Consider the following 20043-nt stretch of genomic DNA (forward strand, 5'->3'; position numbering starts at 1 on the left):
GTTGCAGCACCCATTCCCATATATACTTTAACTGAAAGAGTGAGTTTTCTCAGATCTGTCAAATAATAAACACAAGAATCTGTGTCAGCAACAAGGTTTTGGTTCAGGATGACAAGTGGAGGGGAGCAGCTCTGCTGTGCAGACTTGAGTCAGACATTGAACTTGGAGGAGATCAGACGTACCCTTACTCTTAGAATTCCTGTTTCTAGTTTCCTGAGTAGCATGCACCTCCATTGTATCCCTCCTGTCTACAAAGCCTCGGTGCCCCATTATGAGCTTTGATTTCCACAATTCTTAAAATTAGACTTATGGATGTGCATGTCTGAATGAATCTAGACCATGTCTGTGCTGTCAGCTGAACTACTGCTGCTTTGGTTCCAGATCAAATGGATGAGCTCCAAATGAGGACAAGCAGGGTGTCCACTTGCTGGCAGATTTTGGCCAACATTGTGAAAATAGCCAGGGTTGTACTTTGATGGTTACCCCTCTTCATGATGCAGTCTATCCCACTAAAGCCTGGGCATGTCTCTTATTTGAACTATGATGTGGCATATTCCTACGCATTTCTGATGAAAATTTTCTAAATTGTCTTCCTCATCAACTGCTTGCCTAGAAATGCTGCCAGTTTGTGATCCCTCCTGGTCCCTTTCTTTCCAGAACCTTGGTAATTTAAGACTTCTGCCTGGGTCATCTTGTTTACTCAGAAACTTCTGTTCATCCGTAGGGCTCAAAATCCAGTTTTGAAAAGATAAAGGCATTGTTTAAGTGTTAGACATGAGCATACATAACATTTTACAGTGTTGGCTGGAAATAATGTAGTGAGCTTAGCTGCTGTGCTTGATGTGGATGTGTGTGCTCCTGCGTTTCCGGACACTTTTCAAACGCAGCCAAAACTCTCAAAGCTTTCTTTTACACCCTGGCTGCTGAACAGCCAACCCTCAGAGCTAGGGCACGACTGAACCTGGGGATGGAGTTCAGACTGGGAGATAGTTGTACAGGTGGGATGTTACCCTCTGGTAACAGAGAAGAACAGGAGGCTTCCCAAGTGCTTCACATCTTGGAAGATGGGGGAAAGTCTTCCTGTAGCGTTAAAGAAGCCTGACACCTGAGAAAGGTAATTGTTGGGATTTCTGAGAAATTTGGGGTTATCTTTTAATTAGTCCTTGAGGAAAGACTGAGAAAGCTGTATATTAAGCCTGGGCTTGAGGGAGAGACTAGTAGTGTCTCGTGGTCCATGTTATAAAGAGTTGTGCTAGCAGGGAAAATAACCAAACCAGTCTTTATTTTGTAGCAACATTTGTTTCATGTGTCTTATCACTGGGAGTTTTCCTAAGTGAAAGATTTATAGTACAACACATGTACTTTTTGCCATATACACTGCACAGTCCCTTTCTTGCTTTGTTGTTGCTTAGTCATAATTACAACCAACTAGTTATTACTAGGACATTTCCTTAGCTGTGTGTTTGCATGAATTGTTTTGTAGTGACTGGATACTAGGAACCGGAGATTCATGGATGGGAATGGAAACAGTTTAATAGCTGTTGTCAGCTTCTTATTTATGGTGGTCTAAGATTAGTCACAGAATATGTAGCCAGAACTGAGTCACTGACAATGCATTTATTTCTGACATAAAGTGAAATCGAATTTGGCTCAGTGTCTCACTGCACAGCATTTGACCTTTAAATTCTTGGCAAGATTATTTGTCTTTTTTTGAGGTAAATTTTTTCATATCTGGGTACAATTAAACATGAATCACGAAGCTTAAATTTATGAGGAGATTAGTAGTGTTTTGTGTCTAATCTAGCTCCCCTGTCACGGTAAACCACTTCTGCTTTTATAACATACTGCCAGGCTGCAGTATGTTATAAAAGCCATCAGCTTTGTAGTGGTAGTATTAGTTTGTGATTAAATACATTATAAAAGTTATGAAATACAATATAGTATACATACACATGCATAAGTGAGTTAGGATTTTATGACTGAATAGCTATCCTTGGATTATTTGCAAGATAATTCACATACTAAAATGAAATTTCATTAAGGTTGAGTGAATTTTTAGAAGCGCGAGAGAGCCATAAAATAGTAGGAAACTTCTCTAAAAGGCACACTAAAGCTGTGAATATTCAGCTAACTCACAAATCTGGGAAGAGTGTAACAGTCATTTAGTTTGCAATAAAAATAGAACAATTAAAAAAGCTGCTTGCGGATATTCAAAGAATAAATAATAAAAAGAAAACTGCTTCTGTTTTAAATTTTTTTAATTTAGATTTTTCTTTATAGACTTTTCATTATTTTCTGGGGATATTATTCATATTGATTGTGGTATTAAGACACACAGAGGAATCCCCCCACTTCTCTCCCTTACTGCTATTCATACTTAATACTATACCTGAACACAACCTTAGAAGAGGTTGAGGCCCCCATTGTACTCTGGTGACAGTCCTTACCATTTGTTTTCTGCTAAACAGAGATTCATTCATATCTTACATTTAAAAGAAATATGGCTAGAAATTTGTCTAAGAAGCATTTTTAAACTTAATCTGGGCTTCATTTTCCTGGCCATTGCTAACTTGTAGCTGTACACAGAAGTATGCCTTGTGAATAAAGTAGTGCCTAAGGGAATTGGTGATGGGAAGGTTTCTCTGGTCTTTTGGTGTGGAGGTGACAAATTAACATCATCTTTTGTTACATGTGCACAAAATGGCTTTACTCTCTGCACAAGGAACACTTTAAAGATTCTGGATTTGTATCTCCAGTATGGAGGTTCCCTTTGGAAAAGGTGGGCTTTTTTAATGAAGACCTTCGAGAAGCATAAAATACTGCAAGAGTTTAAAGCCTCCTTCATATCCAAGGAAATGCTGTTTCCTTCACCATAAATCTTTTTCTCAGAATCTGTCAGTTCATGACAGGTCAGAGTTGGACTTACATGATTTTCCTCATTAACTAGTGAAGAAAACAACAGATGACCGTGATGTACCGTAAGAATATTTAAATCCGAAGCCTTGAATGGTTCTTAGGGCTGCAAGGAAGATGTGCAGTGCAGTGTGTTGGCCTGGTAATCCTGAGAAATCAGCCTTCTGCAGAGCCACTGTATTGCAAATGGCAGAGCTTTGGTGTCCCCTGTCATGTCCCCATGTTCAATCCATGATGCAAGTTCACATTTCCAAATTGTATTAAAGTAAAATCATCCAAAAATTGTAGAGTGAATCAGGAATAAGAATCTTTCAAACTCTTCTTTCCAAGATAACTGGTTTTTTTCCCAGACGTAATTTGCTTTATGTAATGTGGATTTTTTACATTTTCTGATTAGTTGTTTGGTCCAAATTTAAGTTAATGGCTCTGATGTTGATGGCAAATCCTCACTAGAAAAATACAGTGATGACTTGGTTGATTTCATTGGCCAATGAAATTGTACTGGTGTTATTTTTATAAGGAGGTTGATAAAAATAGATTATTAATATAGTATAGGATAAAGGAATTTTTTTCTTTTTTGTAGGGACTAGGTCAACTCTGCATTGATATATAAGAAATGGTAGTGACATATATGTACAAAGCTGACATGGATAGCACTGACAGGTCAAATATAATGTTTACTGAAAAGCAGAGAGTGTTTTAGTTTAATGGAAAGATGAACATTTAAGACTTGAGTACGGACAGCTTTTCAGTACTTCTCTTTTTAGCTTAAAGGAGTACATTTCTCTCTAGATTTGCAGGATTTGATTCCTCAGTACTTAGATCCCACAGTTGGAGACTGAGTTTTCTGATGGGTAAGGACTGAGAAACATGGTCCAGAGAGGCTCTTTTAAGATGTGTTCTCAACTGTGCAATTTCCTTTAAAGCATGTCTGATAATGTCAGTCCCAAGTCATGGGAAAAATACTCTACAGTTTTTAATATTTTTATGTTAGCAAAATAATTTGGGTCCTATTTATGATGTACCTTTTCATACTAAGCAGGACTTTATATCACAATGAGTACCCCTGCAGCTAGCTGTCTATACTAGATTAATATTTAGTATGGTCAGGGTTATCATCTTAATCCATGGAACTCGTTTGTGTAACTAAGCTTTCAAAATTTAATAGAGATAATCAATACAGAATATTTATTTTCTTTTCACTTATTCTATTTTCTGAAGACTTTTTTTGGTGTGTGCCCACTGCTGTCGGTTCTACTTTGTTCTTCACTTTCCTCCTATTGATGCTCTTAATACCACCCAACAGATTTCTAGGCTGCCGCAGTTCTTTTAATCCAAACTCCAGCTACAAGCAGCTGTTCTGTAGGCAGACTTTTTTTATTAACTTCGTTAGGAACTATGCCATATCATATTACCGTCTTCTGTTCATGGCCCGTGCAGCTGTAGTTGTTGCTTTCCACAAAAGTCTTCACAGAAAGCCATAACCTCGCTTTTCTCAGCAGATTTGTGTTTGTCCTTTGCTGCCCTTAGGTTATCTTTGCATTGTGAATAAGGTTTTTTCTACTAAATGTTTTTGTTAGTTTAAAACAGTTCCACTGGCCAATTTCAACTTGATGTGAGTCTTTGCACTGTGCTAGTGCTTTTTCTACCAAGAATTTTCTTCCATTTAGGTTCTCAAATAAAAGCTTGATCTCAGAGCAGTCCACCAGCTTTGATTAGCATTGCAGCCAGACAAGCATCGAGCCAAGATCTGCCAAAGTAACTTCTATTTAGGTGTTTAACCTTCTGTCAACTTCAGTGAGAGTTCAGGCATGTAAATAGGTTTTAGGAGCTTAAAATTGCATGTGGACCTGACTTCAGTTACTTTTCATTGAAATTTAGGCATCTTATGAACAATGGTAGATGAACCTGAAAATACCTCGTTCCTCTTCCACTCCAGAAACTGAATTCACTAGCATTTCATGGCTAGCCTCTCTGCCAGCTCCCCAGCTGGCCCTCAGAAGCTGAATTAGAAGCTATTAAATGGAAAATTAGATGGAGTACATTGCACCAAATGTTTCAGACTCAGAAAAACTCCCTACTCCCAGACATAGCTGAATTATAGCAAGTGCAACATAATACAATAGGAAAAGACTGTGAGATATGTGATGAGACTTAAGGGATCTTATGTATGATTCTTGGGAAATTCAAACTTGGGATTAGGATAAGAATTCCCACTAGCTAATCAGAGCACAGTCCTCAGCAATTAGTGCCTTACAATACCACACTCACAACCTTTTTCATGCCTTTTCTTTCAGTACACCTTTCTGGAAGTTTGGATTAATAATAAAGTTCCCAGTAGGTACATGTCAAGGTGTCAGTGTTTAAGAATAGGTAATCTTTATACAGTTCCAATGAAACCTGAAATAATAATTGAAAAAGATGCAATTTCTGGCTTCCATAATTTTTAGTGTGAACTGTGATCACTTTATCATAGTTAAGTCACGTTTAGAAAATTTAGACAAGCTGCATGATTACTCTAGGAAGCATGGAATGGTTTGTTCAAATCAGTACCATCTGTGGACAGAAAAGTTGGGGGAATTTTAGTCATTCTTGAGGAATGGAAATCTGATTCTCCATGCTAGAGTAATTGTAATCCTTTTTGTATCTGTAACCCAATAGCATAGCTGTCTTGAAATTGTCTGAACACAATCATCAAGTTCAAGAGATACTGTGCCGCTGGGTGTCACTGCTCTTCACTGTGGCCCTAGGATCAAAGCTCTTTGATCTGCTCCAGATTCAGATCACATCTTTTTATTTGTTCTAATGAGTGATTACATTTATGTTTGATTTGTCTACACAAGGAAGGAGACAAAATTAGCTTGATCTTAAACTGACTGACTTTAAGGCTCTGATTCCATTTTAAAGGTCTGTCTAGGCACTGACAGAAAATTTTACTGTGAATTCTGCTGACCGACCCTCGATTCTGTGGGTTCAAAATATTTTTTTTATATAGGTCTTCATTAACTGGAAAAATGACAACATAAAATAGCTATCAAAGCTTTTGTGTAAAAGAGGAAATGCTTTTCTGATTGTCTGCTATCTGGATACCTGCAAGTTTATCTTTTAAAATGGTGGTTTTCATGTAGTGCTGCTTAATGGGATAATCACAGACATTATCTTCAGCCTTGTGAAGATAGTGTGTATGGGCTCCCTCAGTAGTCAGTGGGTAAAAGGACAGATAGAAAGAGAAACATAATTTCTCCACTGTTCATTCTTTCCCCCACTTTCAGTGAGTTTGTCTCTTTTCCAAATACAAGGAAAGCATATGGAGGCTGGATTCATTAGAATTTTGTTTGTCTGTGGGAGAGTGCACAAATCAAAGCCACCACCATTTTGCCTCATATAATTTCTAGTTCTATGAAAGACAAGTGTCTTTTCCTTCCTTATTGCAAAATTGCTAACTCTCAGTTATTTTTGGTGTCATCATCTGTGTTGAAACTGAGGGAACAAGGTACTCTCCTTAAGAAAGAAAGGCCACCATTGTGTCTAGACCATGGGCACTGCTCTTTCTATATCTGTGACTATCCTCTTTAACCTGCCTTGTTTTAGGTGCAGAGACTGCAGTTGTGCCAGCCAGGGCTTAACCAGCTGCACATTTGAGCAAGTGAAGGTATATATTTCCACCTTCCTATTGACACTCTCCAAGCAACCAATTACTATCCACTTTATGGCAAACCCCCGTTTCTGTATTGGAATATAGCCCAACAGTCAGTCTTCTATTCTATCCCACATTTTATCATTATCATATTTGAATGTGTAAGAATTTATATTTTTGCAGTATCTTAAGAGGTATTAATAGCTTACACTACAGTAGAGGATTTATAGAGGAAAAATACAGGTGTTTTCTACTAATCATTTGGCATTTCTCTGCTTTTATTTTCCAGAAACTAGGTCAAACTAGGCCATTTCTTGTAATTTACACAAATACTAATGCAGTTTATAGAGTTTTTACGAAAATATTGCAGTGCTTAATTTTTTTGAAAGTGAAAGGACTGAGTATTACATCTACAAATCTGAGCAAGGAAGAATGGTACTGCATGTTTTGAGGTTTTTTACTACTTTCTGTACTTATCCTCATGTTAATAACAACAGAGCAAAACAACTTTAATTTTGATAGCATGCTGTAAAATGATGGAAGTTGTCTATAGCAAAGACTTTTTTTTTTTATATAGTTTGCTCTTGTTCTGTGTCTGGTTAGTGTGTAACAAGATGGGAACCTATGAGGCTGTTGCATGCTGTGCTGTTGTGTACTTGTGCCTGAGAGCTGAATGGAAGAACAGGGGAAGGCACATGTTTCTCTGCCTACTCCCTCTCCTGCAGACTCCACTTGCTTTGGGCTCATTTGAAGGGATTTTAAATTCTTAACCTTTTCATCAAAACAGCTTTGTCTGACTCAGAATTTACATTTCTTGTTAAATATCCATATTTAATGGAGAAGTTTCAGCTTCGTATATTGTGATGATTTTAATAAACAAATTGTTGCAGACAAAAGCAAAGATCAGATATTTCCATAAGGCTGAAAGAAAAGAAAAAGGAGTGTTTTCTCTGTTCTTCCCCAGTAATGTTGGTCTGGGATCCTTTTCTTCTTTATGTAAGCCTTGGGACTTCTTCAGTTTCAGTTTGAGGATATATCACGTGTTTTTCTTTTACCAACAATACCTCTTCCCCCAAAGACTCTAAAGCACTCTTTAAAGCTAAGTGCACACAATGATTTCTGAGCTGATTTCTCGGCACAGTTTTTCCATAGAGAGTATTAGTATTATCTTACAGAGTCTTAGAGATAATGTTAGCTTTCTCTATGACTATGTGATATAGCACAAAACCATATGTTGCATCTAGTTTGTGAAAGCTGGGAGTACACTACTGACTCAATGCAGGCAGGGTAAACGTGCATACATGTCTATTTATGTACATGTATATTTATGTACATATATGCGCTGCTTCTCTCTCATGGACATGAATATAGCCTGTATATAAATAAATGGAATCAAAGTTTATGGGAAGTTTCTTTTTTATCTGTTATTCAGCTCTTTCTCTTAGCATTCTTGTAAAGCACTTCTATAATGCCAGACAAACGTATCACGTTGTTAATACTTTTCATTCAGAAGGTGAAACAGGAGACTTACGAAATTTACCTTGATGTGTTTTGTGAGGATTTCATATATTACCAAGAGAGAGGGAGACAAATTAGTATTTCTAAATGAGAGGTAAAGAATCTCAGTTAGAACCCACAGTAAAAGATGCTATGGGTAGGCGAAAAATAACTTTGCCTAATATTTCCTCCCTTAGCTAAGACTAAGTAGCAATAGAAATGTCACACCTCTCAAACCTGGTCCTACATGCCATGCCCGAAAGAATTTTTCTTTATTTCAAAAACAACAGTAAATGTATGCCACCTAAATATGTACAGTGTGATTTATGCCATTGGAATTATTGTTTATTAAACACATGAAGTTGACTCTTGGTCTTTAAACATGCTTATTAAAATAATTTTTCAACACTGGATAAAAGTATTATAGTTGCAATCACTTTTCATTCAAATTAAGGTATCTTACAAGTGTTTTAACCTTCAGTTCCTAGTGCTCCCAGGGATATTGTTTTTTCCAATGTGCAATCAACAAGTGTGACCTTGCATTGGAGATCACCAAAATCTATCCTTGGCTACTTTCAAAACTACAAGATTACCACACAGCTACAATCCATCCACTGCAGTGACTGGGAAGCTATGGAATGTATTGAATATGAGATGCATCAGTATTTATATGAAAATGTCATGGATGACTGGATAGAAGACACAGTATATGGACTGAAAAAATACAGATGGTACAGATTTGCTGTAGCTGCCAGTACGAATGTTGGTTATGGCAGTTCTTCACCTTGGATTTCAACACAAACCCTTCCTGGCTGTAAGTAAGGATGTCTGCTGTGTCTTATAATGCTGTAACAATGTGATATTCGTCTAAATAAGCAAGAACACTTGGTAGAAGTTATTTCTTCATAGACCTAAAATACTGGTGAAGTCAATGAGGATTTATTGCAACTCTGGACCTATGATATATATATTTATATTATATAAATCGTGCAGTAGGTATACATACTTAACACTGCTTGATATTTCAGTGTCTTTTGTATACCTCTTTTATATTTACCGCTTACCCAACAACATTTTCAGTCCTCAGCCATACTACACGTGTAGACTTGGGAAGTCTGAATTTTTGCTAGTTTGGGTTGATATGCCATTTTTCAATATGATTTCACATGTTGGGTGTGTCAATTTAAAAAGTTGTTTTTCAATTCTTTGACTGAAAGTCTGTTTATTAACATTGTAAAACTTTCCTGAAATTCTGTTGTATGTTCTTCCCAATAGAATTTAAGCAATAGTTTCAGAGGAATTAAGATTTCTTTCCAATTCCATATCCACCTACAGAGTTTACTAATCAGAGTAGCCATGTAACATGCACAGGACTGGCATGACATATATTAGAACTCTCATGCCTCAGCTGAGGATTTAAGTTTCCAAGTAAGAGAAGAGTCACCACTAAATATTTGAGAGAAGGGGACATGAAACATAAATTATTTAGGCAGTTGTCATGGGGATATATGACCTTCCCTACCAGTTTGCAGCCATCCTAGGATAGAGACTATCTGAGATCTGGCCTATAGCCTCTGTAGAACAACTGAGAATGAGTTTCCTGACTTAATCACAGCTCTTTCAGTCATTTCCCCTTATAAAGTAATAATAATAGAGCTACCAAGTACTTAAACAGCTGTGTACCAAGGACTAGTCAACAGTCCAGATACTTACCTTGTCCCACTCATGTTTTTATAATCATGTGATGTGAACGCAGGAGGCTTTGGACACTGTGATAGTAAACATTACAACAGCCTGGTTTTTTTATAAAGCACAGAAGCACTCGTTCGGATTGAGAAGTGCTGGAATCAGCTGCAGAGTCATTCTCACGTGCACTTACTTTCTTCATCCAGTGACTCTTATGGGGAAGCTCTGCCTGCAAATCAACGCGACATTTTAAATGAAGGAGAAGGAAAATAAAACAACAAACCCAGATGGAGCAGAAAATAGATAACAGGAGTTGTGCAACTCTTGAGCCAGCAGCTCTGGGGAGATTTCTTACTATTAATTTGATAGAACTCAGCTGCTGACATATGCAAATACTTATTTTCGAAAAATTGTTGGAGTTTAGACTAGTTAGGGATTTAAACTGGATGGAGAAGCAGATAATGAAAACACATATAATTGCATAAAGTTAGGAACTTTTTATGATTTCCTCTCTGGACAGTGATAATTTGGCTTAAGAGAGAACTAGTTTGCTATCCAGTCCCACTGAAAAGATGGTAGCTAAAAGTATAAACATCTCAATAGACTGCACAAGCCCTTTCCACACCAGTTCAGTGTCATTCTCAGCAGCAGGTCCTCTGTGTGCTCTGTTAGATAGTTTAAAAGTGGTGGGGTAGAAGTTTAAAAAGTTCCACCACTTCTTCAAGCCTAAGTGTCTGGGGCTGCTGACCTGTATCTGTGGTGATGGAAGTAGGCAGCAACGAGTCTCCTGTGAGCTGAATTGGTGACACATCAGGAGATAAGCTGCCTATAAAACACACTGTTGTGGAGTCAAGGAAGCATGGGCACTATTCCAAATGTCATAGCTGGGTGCTGGTCTTTTTCCTGGGATAATAGCAATCAGCTGAGGAGGAAAAAAAGAGGAAGGTGACATGACACAGCTGGGAAGCCAGCTGGCAGCTCCTTTGTGCTTCAGTGCTGGGAGCCGCGCTGGGCAGTGGTTTACCATTAGCAAGGGCAGGTTTCTAGATACCTCATAGTTTTCAAAGCCTAGTTTTTAGAATTACTGTTAAGCACCCCCCCACCCCCTCCTCAGTTCCCCTCTTTCTTTTGGAAAGGCTACAGCCTGTAGGAGGAAAGAGAAATTCAGAATGCACCAAACAGGTTTGGCACTCTGGGCAGCCTTGCAAAGTGTATGCAGAAAACAGGTGTTGATCTCCCTCTCCTTTCCCCCATGGACCGGGCCAAGCATCCTCTGGATTAGCCTGCTGATACACAGCCAATATATACATGGTCTGTTAGGGCTTAGGAGTGCTTAGCTGTTATGTAAAATACCCTGAGTACTTAGCCCATAAAATCAATGGGAGTTGTGTTTGCACATTTGAGAGCAGAAGCTAGGCACCATTTCACTTCATTTTCAAGAAGTGCCTCTGTAAGACATTGCTTCTATCAAAGTTAAAGTTACCTTCATTGTGAAATAATAGCTAAAGAATTTTTTCTTCATAATTCATTGCGTTCTCAGAAATTTGTGTTTCTCTCAAGCCTAAAAAAAATATTAAAGTATTATATTCAGGAGGTTACAGCATTTAAGCTGAAAACTGTTAGACTCATTTCCCAGAATATAAAGAGAAGAAACTTCAACGGCAGCAAAAATTATGTAAAAGAAATGAGGATTTGATTGTTGTGCTAAAGCAGAAATACCTAATAATTCTGACCATCCAGTGAATAAGGTGAAGATCTTAGCTGTTCATTTCAGTTGGTCATTATGAAGACAAATGTAAGGCTATAGGAATTCTTTTCATGATTCTTTATCTCATTTGCAAGTTTCAAACAAAAAGTAATGGCAGTGTTCTGTACTGATGGTGGTTATGGAGTTACTCTGTTGAAAATATTGTGGATTGTTAGTACAGTCCAGTTCTCACATCACACAGATAAACTATTCAGCCTTCTGTCTTGAAGATTATCCTCACAGGAATTGTCTTAACTGTCTCATAAAGTAGTGTGATGGCACCATTATTATTTAGCTGATTGATTACCCAAGAGCCAAATCTATTCTTCAAGATTAAATATGTTCATCATAACTCAGATTTATATAGTTACCAGCACAGAAGATCACAGTGTTGTTTCACAGTAAGGGAAAGAGCTAGAAATGTTTTCCATAGCTCTGGAAACTTTGTTCACTCACACCTGCGCTTAACCCCAGTTTTACCCTTACATTTATAAGGAGAATAACATTGGCTGAACTTAGGTTTTATGAGAGAAAAATAATTGTGGATGGTCAGTTTTAGATGGAAAATGAATGACAGTGAGATCACTGACCTCATTTTGGATCTCGTACAGTTACACAATACAATGCTTTTTGGTAAACCGCCAAATCCCCTAATACCAGGATATACTGAGATATAAAGGAAAATCCCAGATGCTCGAATGTCCCATGAAGGCTAGGACATAGAAGCATGGGGCAGAGGGTTATGCTTCTCTTTTCAGCGCCTTCTTTCCCAATCCCTGCTGATACCCAGTTGCTTGGTACTATTAAAGAAATATTTCCCTGTGATAAAAAGTACTGAGATTTCATATCTTGTTACGTGTTCTTTCTTGCCTGAGAGAAGTTCTTTTTCTTTGTTTGTTACATTTCCTCAAAAGTACACATTGGAATAATTATGGACTAATATAAGACATAACTGTTTAAAATTATGTAAAAATTACCTAGATGATTAAAAATTAAATAACTGAAGGACACACTTAATTTTTTGGGGAAAAAGGAAAAACAGAGCTGATCCTAACCAAACTGGCAAGCATGAATTTTGTTAGAAGACTGGAGTATTCAGTCTTATTTTTGAGGATTATGCTAAATGATGGGCTATCCAGACTTATCTTCAAACTAACACACTTAACTGCTGCCTTAGCATCAGGACACAGATGGATGGTAAAGATGACCCTGACCTCCATAAGACCCACATTCCTGTGCAAGGATAGAAGCATGATAATCAGGAAATGATGGTTATTAGTTACAGAAAATGCATTATTGTGAAAACCAGGAGGAAAGTGCTTATGAGAGGAAGTGATTGGATTATGGGGGAATGAGAGAATAAGACTAGGTCATTTCTCCAGAGTAAATTGCTGTGATTTATAAGAGAAAGGGGGTAGTGATATCATGGCTTCATATTGACCAGATTCATTTCACAAACAAACCTAAATCAGAAAGCAGGAGTTACCCACTGAATCAAACACCGTTTTTAAAAAGATGTTTTTTGTAAGACATGAGACACATCAGATACCTTTCATTTTGTAGTTTTCTCCCCAACTTTACATGTTATTTCAGAAAATATTCTTACATTTCAGTATGATTTGGTTAATGTCTGATATTTTACTTTTCATTATGAAAATAAACCAGGTATTAATGCTTACACGTACTTTGGATAAGTATCTTAAATATAGCATACAATCAGAATTTTCTTGCAAATATCTAAAAATGCATCAAGTATAAACTACATATGGAAATTAACCAAATAAGTAACTGCAGATTGGATAATTTGTAGATTAGATTATGCTTTAAAATTAGTTCCCACCATGACTGCAGAGTGGCTTTTGAAAAAAAATACTGAGAGACTAAAAAAGCAGTGGAAAATTTTCTTTGGAAAATTGGTTGGTTTGAAAACTAAGGCTCAAGAAGCTATATATAAATAACTTTATGCTGTTTTCAGAAATTTCATTTTGCGATAAAGTTAATAGATATCACTACCATAGTTACTGAATGCACTGATTACACTGAAAAACACTGTTTAGCAACAAGCTTGACATACATTACCTGAAAAATAAAATGTGTGCTTATTTTCATTTTCAGGGAACTTGCTTGCCTTTGTATTTTGTTTTATCTGTTGTACCTCCGCAGCTGACAGCTAGTCTTCTCTGAACACTCTTCTCTTTTACCATCCCTCATGTGCACTCACAGCTTGTTTAATTACACTCTTCATTCAGTTGCTCCATGCTATTCAGTATTTTTGGGGACTGCTTCCAATGGTTGAATTTGATCCTGCCTATAAAGTCTTATAAACTCCTGCTAATCCCTGCACAGGAATCTAATTCCTATATCCAACACCCTAAACTCACTATAACGCCTTACCTAATCCCAAATACTTCTGTTTTATTCTGCAACAATGGTGCCAAATTTTCAACTCCATAGTGCAAAATTTTATTATTTTCCTCATTAATCTTTCACACATAATTGCAACAGTTACATACTTCTTTCCATGTTCTTTTCCTGCTCTGTGTTCTTCCTGGAGAACTAAGTAGTCTTGTATATCCTCCAAATTTTTTTCCTCATTTAGCCCTCTTACCTAATGATTAATAGTGGCAAACTGCATATTCATATGTTAATCTTGTTTGAGAAAAGAGCCTGCATCTTCTGATTAGCATAGGTATGATCACTTCAGTATTTTTTTTTATAATATGTTGTTAACTGATATGTATATTTTTGTGGTAGATTGAAAAGGCACCATAAAGCCAAGTTCTGGAAATATGTACAAATATGTTGTTGTTTTATAACAGGCTGTTCTGTGATACTTACCACAGTTGTCTTTTTTTTTGTAGTAGATCCAAAAACAAGGCACCCTGGAGCCAAGTTCTGTAATTATCTACGAATCAGTTGTCATTCTATACCAAATTTTATTTTCCTGAAATTTAAAAGGTTATTATGAAAAAATAATACCACTTACTGAGAATTGCTGCGTTGTTATTATGATTTCATTAATTTCTTATTCATGACTAAGAAATAACTAGCTTAATTCCCATATCACCCTGACAAATGGAAATTTTAGGGAAATCCCATTTCTTAGTGTGAACATTCTTGCCCTCTTTCAATTCTTACCACTTCTTTTGTTTGGGTTTTCAGTAGTTTCTCAACATGTTAAGAATAAATTGAAAGGAAATGTAGAAAATTATTTCTGCTTGTACTTTCCAATAGTGCTGGAAATTTTTTCTAGTATGCAGAATATGATGCCTTTTCACAATTTCTTGTTCTTTGAATGATTCATTTGACATAAACAAATATATTATGATTGTCTATTTGTATAAATATTTGCATATATTTTACTTGTGTCATGTGAAATACTTATAAAGAACTTGTAATTAAATGACCCTATAAACTCAATTTAAGATGGAGTTGTAGGTAGTCCATACTCTAGAAAAATTGTAGTGGTTGCAATGAAAGATGTATTTCTAAATCACATGGTGTGCCTTACATATGAAAAAAAAGGAAAAAGTTATAGTTATTTAAGCAATGTATAATCTTAAATATGTGAAAAAGCTTCATTTTCAAATCTCTACTAGCCATTAAAATTACTGTGTTATTTTTTGTGCACTTCTTTGGCCATGATTCACATACACAGTTTTTTCTACAGCTCCAGATGGTCCTCCAGAAAATGTGACAGTTTTAGCTACATCTCCTCACAGTATTAATGTCAGCTGGAGTGAACCTGCCATCATTACGGGACCGACGAGCTACCTCATAGATGTTACCTCAGTAAGGCAATTCTGTTTTACTGTTAGTGGTTATACAGATGTTTGGAGATATTAATACCACAGCAGATATTCTTATAGAGATTTTAGAGCAGACATAACTAGATTGAAAACCATATAGTCGTGTCTATTTCCTCATAAATTCTTCATAAGAATTAATTGTACGTTTATTAATTTATTAAAGGAAGATAATTAATTACTTCATATTAAAAAACGTGATAATAAGAGGTCTTGGAGAAAAAAAAGAGTGTGCCTATAAACGTACACAGGAAAACAGTAGCTGAGCTTTGTGAAAGTGTACCTCTTTTTAGCCATCATGACATTTGTTTCTTCAAAGGAGGGAAATGTTCATAGTAGTGATTCTACAAATGAAAATGGAGAGCCTAGAGAAAGCAAATGACTTGCACAAAGTTACATGTCACCAGAGGGAAAACTTTAAAGTCAAACTAGATTTCCCGCTTTGCACTTGGTGCTCTGTCCATTAGATTAGCTGTATTTTGGTAACACAATAATAACACTTCTTTCTCCTTGACCTTTATAACAAAAAAAAAAACTGACATAAGAGAAAAACTCTGGTGGCTTTTCTCTTTTCATCCTCTACTACATTTCCAAAGCTTCCTAAAACCACCATTAATAAACGTCATTTCCTGCCCTGTGGCAAGATAATCAACTTTCTAAGTTCAAGCACATGAGAAGTAGGATATAGGTTCCCTGTTCTGACAGAAATTACACAGACAGGGCTATAATTGAAAATACAAAGTAGTTTATGAGACTTTACCCAGGACAAGTTGCTGTTTGCAGTTTCAAAAATTCTGAATCAGTCTGTTAGATGGTAGGAAAAAAAAATTAAAGAGTACTTCAAATTATTTAAGGCCTTTAAACACAAAAGTTCTTGAAGATTTCTGAGAATAGAGTAAGACAATGTGTGTGTATTTAATTTTTCTGAGTCTGTCATAAGAATTACAGATCTGCTAGTATATTAATGTGGAGCTATTTCTGCAATCAAAATTTCTAAGGAGATCAGTAAAAAATACCAATTATTTTTAAGCTACTCAGAAAAGTTACAAGAGAGAGTAATGTGTAGTCCTGCAATTTTCCTCTAAGTTCATTGTACAACATGCAGAGTGAAATCTGCTCAGTTCTGAACAGGCTTACTGCAGCAGTAGAATGGCAGGATGAAGGATGTACCACAAGGGGAGGACATATAGGGATGTTTCCTTGGCCCAATGGGTAGGTTGCTAAAATCTAAACAGCAAGTTTTATTTCCCTTCTAATAAAATTAGGGAAAACTTTCTCCTTGTGAAAAATTCCTGTCATTTTTTACTAAACAGCATTATAGTGCATCAGCAGAAAAACATTTCATGGTTTTCATAAAACTTACAAATTCAATTTTCAAAGCTTGATTTTTTGGGGTTTAATATTTATTAATCTGTATTGAAACAATTTTCTCTCTGTCTGATAATTCCAAAATTATAAATTATATAATCTCTGAAAATATTATAAATACCTTATCAATGTAAGTTATAATAAAACTCCTGAAGCAGGATGAACTAAGGAATGTTCCAGTTGAACTTGCCAGCATTTGAAAGGAACTTTAAACAATGGTTTAAATCTTCAGTTTGGAGGACTAGTTTTGTTTTTACAAAGTGAGTTTTTTGTTGGTTTTGGTTTTTTTTTTTTCCCAAATATATTTCAGATAACCAGCTTTGTGTTTATGGATTCCTTCTAATTAGATGTTGTCTGTCTAATGATCAGTAACTACAGATGCCAGTTCTGTAGAACTTTAGTAGACAAATCTATTCCTTCTTAAAGACCAATAAAGCTATCACAATCTTTTTCAGTGAAATTTTTAGTATATATTTTATTGTCACAGCGGGAAATTTTTTTGAAGACTCCAAATTCCACAAAATTCCAGTATGTATATTTTTATTCTCAACTGAGTATCTTTGAATATTTATAAAAATAGCATCATGGAACAGAATAATTCCAGTTTCTACTCTGTTATATACTAAAAGTTAATAATTAGTATTCATAACTGAATGTATTAGGATTCTGCTTAAATTGCTAGGCTGTTCCTTGCAGTTTTAAAGATCAGAAGAACTAAAAAGTGCTCTTTTGTTATTGTTCCTCCAAGTCATGTTTTAGTTTGTCTTACAGCCTACTATAATTAGAAGTAGTTCTGAATAAAGTATTCCTGGAAATGGGTAAGGAAAATGAAACTTAACCATTAAACTTAATGAAGAGTAGAAATACATTTAATGATGTAGTATTGTGATTGTACTTTAGCTGTTGAATAAATATTTATATGCCGGACTTTTGATAGTCAGATAGAAGAAAGTGTTTCAGCTCTTGATGGCCCTCCCAGGAAATGAATGTCTGTTTAATTCATCACAAAGTTTAGTTCAGGTTAATTCTCAGTGGGGATATATGCCTATCCATCAAATAAAAGGTATGCTTGACCTATTCTAATGTTTTATCAGCTGCATTTAATACAGATTTTGTTCAGTGGGAAAACTACTGTACAGCTACCTAATCCTCTTTTCAAATTACACACTGAAGAAACAATAATAAAAACATTATTAACTGAAGCAGTGGGAATATACATAAATAGGATTTTGTAAATGATACTTGATGAAACACTCTTTTTTTCCTTTTTCTCGTTTTTGAAGCTACCATTAGAAGTGATTAGTTGGATATAAAGTCTAACACTAGAGATTTTTCTACAGAACTACTGATTATTTGAGATGTAAGAATGATAGGTATCCACAATGTAACCCAACACATAGGCTGCTCTAACACAGAAACAAGTATGCCTAAAATATTCCTCATAAATTATTCGTTACCCTTTCCGTGTAATATCCAGTGCTGCAAATTGCTCAGCAACCCTCAAAAGATTATTTTAGTTTATAACTAAATTAATAGTAATAATTTTAGTTACTTTTTTAGGTATGTCATTGCAGACTGCATAATTTTTTAATTCCAGTTGTTTTTTTGTGCAAGTAAAATTTCTATTTGTATTTTAATGAACACTGTAAACAGGGGGTTATCTTCAATTTATTAACATCATTTTTTATATTTTAAACTTATTACTAGGTCTTCTGTAATCCTCCCTTTTTTAGATTGAACCCTAAAGCTTTCCAGCTTTTCTAGTGAGAGAAGTACTCCTTCCCAACTCTCTCATAAAACAGACCTTCTATTTATACATCCAAAGAAGAATCCCACTTTCTGCTGTAGTATCAACATTGTATATTGCTGCCCAATTTTCTAATTGTATTCCGAACAATCTTCTGCTGTATAACTGCTCATCTTCTGGGTCTTTGCCTAGTTTGATTCCCATTTCAGGTCACTACAGTTGCCTTGGCCCAGTGCCTCCAAATTGGTCCATCTTTACTTGGTGTGAGACAGCACCAACCAAACAGCCCATTCCCTTAAGCACATACTACATGGAATGCCACAGAGGCAACACGTAGGTGAGATGGGAATGTATTCCCCAGCACAGCTTTATACTCATGGTACCTAGAGACTTTTTGTGAAATCTCCTATGTAACTAGTTAGAAAAGTGGAAGAATAAAATTTAAATAAGATGTTCAAATAATAATTTCCTGCTTTTGCCTGTTTCAAGCCTTGTAACAACTCATTTTTCTTTTTTTTTTGTCATATTTTTAAAGGTAGATAATGACAACTATAAAGCTCGGTTTTTGAAGACAAATGAGGAGGGTAAAGTCTTAGAAATTTCTGATTTAAAAGCATTTACAAGGTATTCTGTAGTAATCATTGCCTTTACGGGGGATGTGAATGCTGCACTCCTAGAAGGCAAGGCTAGTTCCCCAGTAATTGTCTCCACTTTTGAAGCAGGTTTGTATTTTTTCTACTTTATACAGATCAAACTTCACAGTTTTACTTTAATTTGACAAATGAATGAGAAATTTGAACACAAAATGGGCTTTTAATACAGATTTGTCCTCACAATATTTTTCGTTTAATATTTAAAAAGGTGTCAGACAACAAAATGGTTATAAATACTAAGATTTACCTTTAGTTATGCAGGGATCCTACCTTGCTCCATGTAAAATTTGGATATGTGGAACACAGCCATGCAAATTACTTCTATAGCCAATGAAGGCAAAGGTTCTATCTATATTAGCATGTATATTTAAGACACCTATCATAGGCAGGCATGACTCCCTTGTGGAGGTGCCTGTTTTTCTTGAGACTACTGAAAACTCTATACAACATCCTTGGTTTTGGTGCAAAATTTAAACATAAAAAATTAAGTGAAGTGCATCTTACCATCTATAAATGCAATCTGTGCTGACTTGATGACATTATTTATGTATTCTCAGTGGAAGGAAGTTGCTAGCAAAGGCCCACAGGAATCTCTGCTTGAGTCAGCTGTTCCACAGATTCATAACAATCTGGAGAACGAGCTAGATTTTAAGGTGACAAAAGTAGATGATGCTGTTAAGTTACTCAGAGAAATAAAACTGAGAGATGAGATGTTACAGAAAAGTAGATAGCATTTGCATTTGCTCAGAAAAATAGAAATAGATGTACATGGGGAAGATGTAGTCCTAACTTTACACACATAGATCACAGTTATGCTCTGTCTACTATCTTTGCTGGTTCTGATTTGTTTTCAATTTTTTAAAAAAACAAGCAAGACACTAAAAATATTTTCTCAAGGGGTATTAAAGTTTTGTTTCATTCGAACTAATTATCACCTGTGTATAAAGCACAATTCCCTTATCTCTAGTGAGGTCAGCTGCAGAACATCT

At 35.8% G+C, this 20043-nt stretch overlaps 1 protein-coding gene across 5 annotated transcripts in view; it reads left to right on the plus strand.

Moving 5' to 3' along the window:
- PTPRQ (protein tyrosine phosphatase receptor type Q) overlaps window positions 1–20043 on the plus strand; it is a 129583-nt gene that overhangs the window by 70216 nt on the left and 39324 nt on the right. For all 5 annotated transcript variants that reach the window (XM_068999669.1, XM_068999644.1, XM_068999659.1 and 2 more), the window contains 3 exons: window positions 8529–8861; window positions 15151–15272; window positions 18937–19123. In XM_068999669.1, the coding sequence (XP_068855770.1) occupies window positions 8529–8861; window positions 15151–15272; window positions 18937–19123 (642 nt within the window). The remainder of the gene's footprint in view (window positions 1–8528; window positions 8862–15150; window positions 15273–18936; window positions 19124–20043) is intronic.

The sequence above is a fragment of the Aphelocoma coerulescens genome, chromosome 1A (assembly GCF_041296385.1).
Source record: "Aphelocoma coerulescens isolate FSJ_1873_10779 chromosome 1A, UR_Acoe_1.0, whole genome shotgun sequence".
Taxonomy (NCBI): domain Eukaryota; kingdom Metazoa; phylum Chordata; class Aves; order Passeriformes; family Corvidae; genus Aphelocoma; species Aphelocoma coerulescens.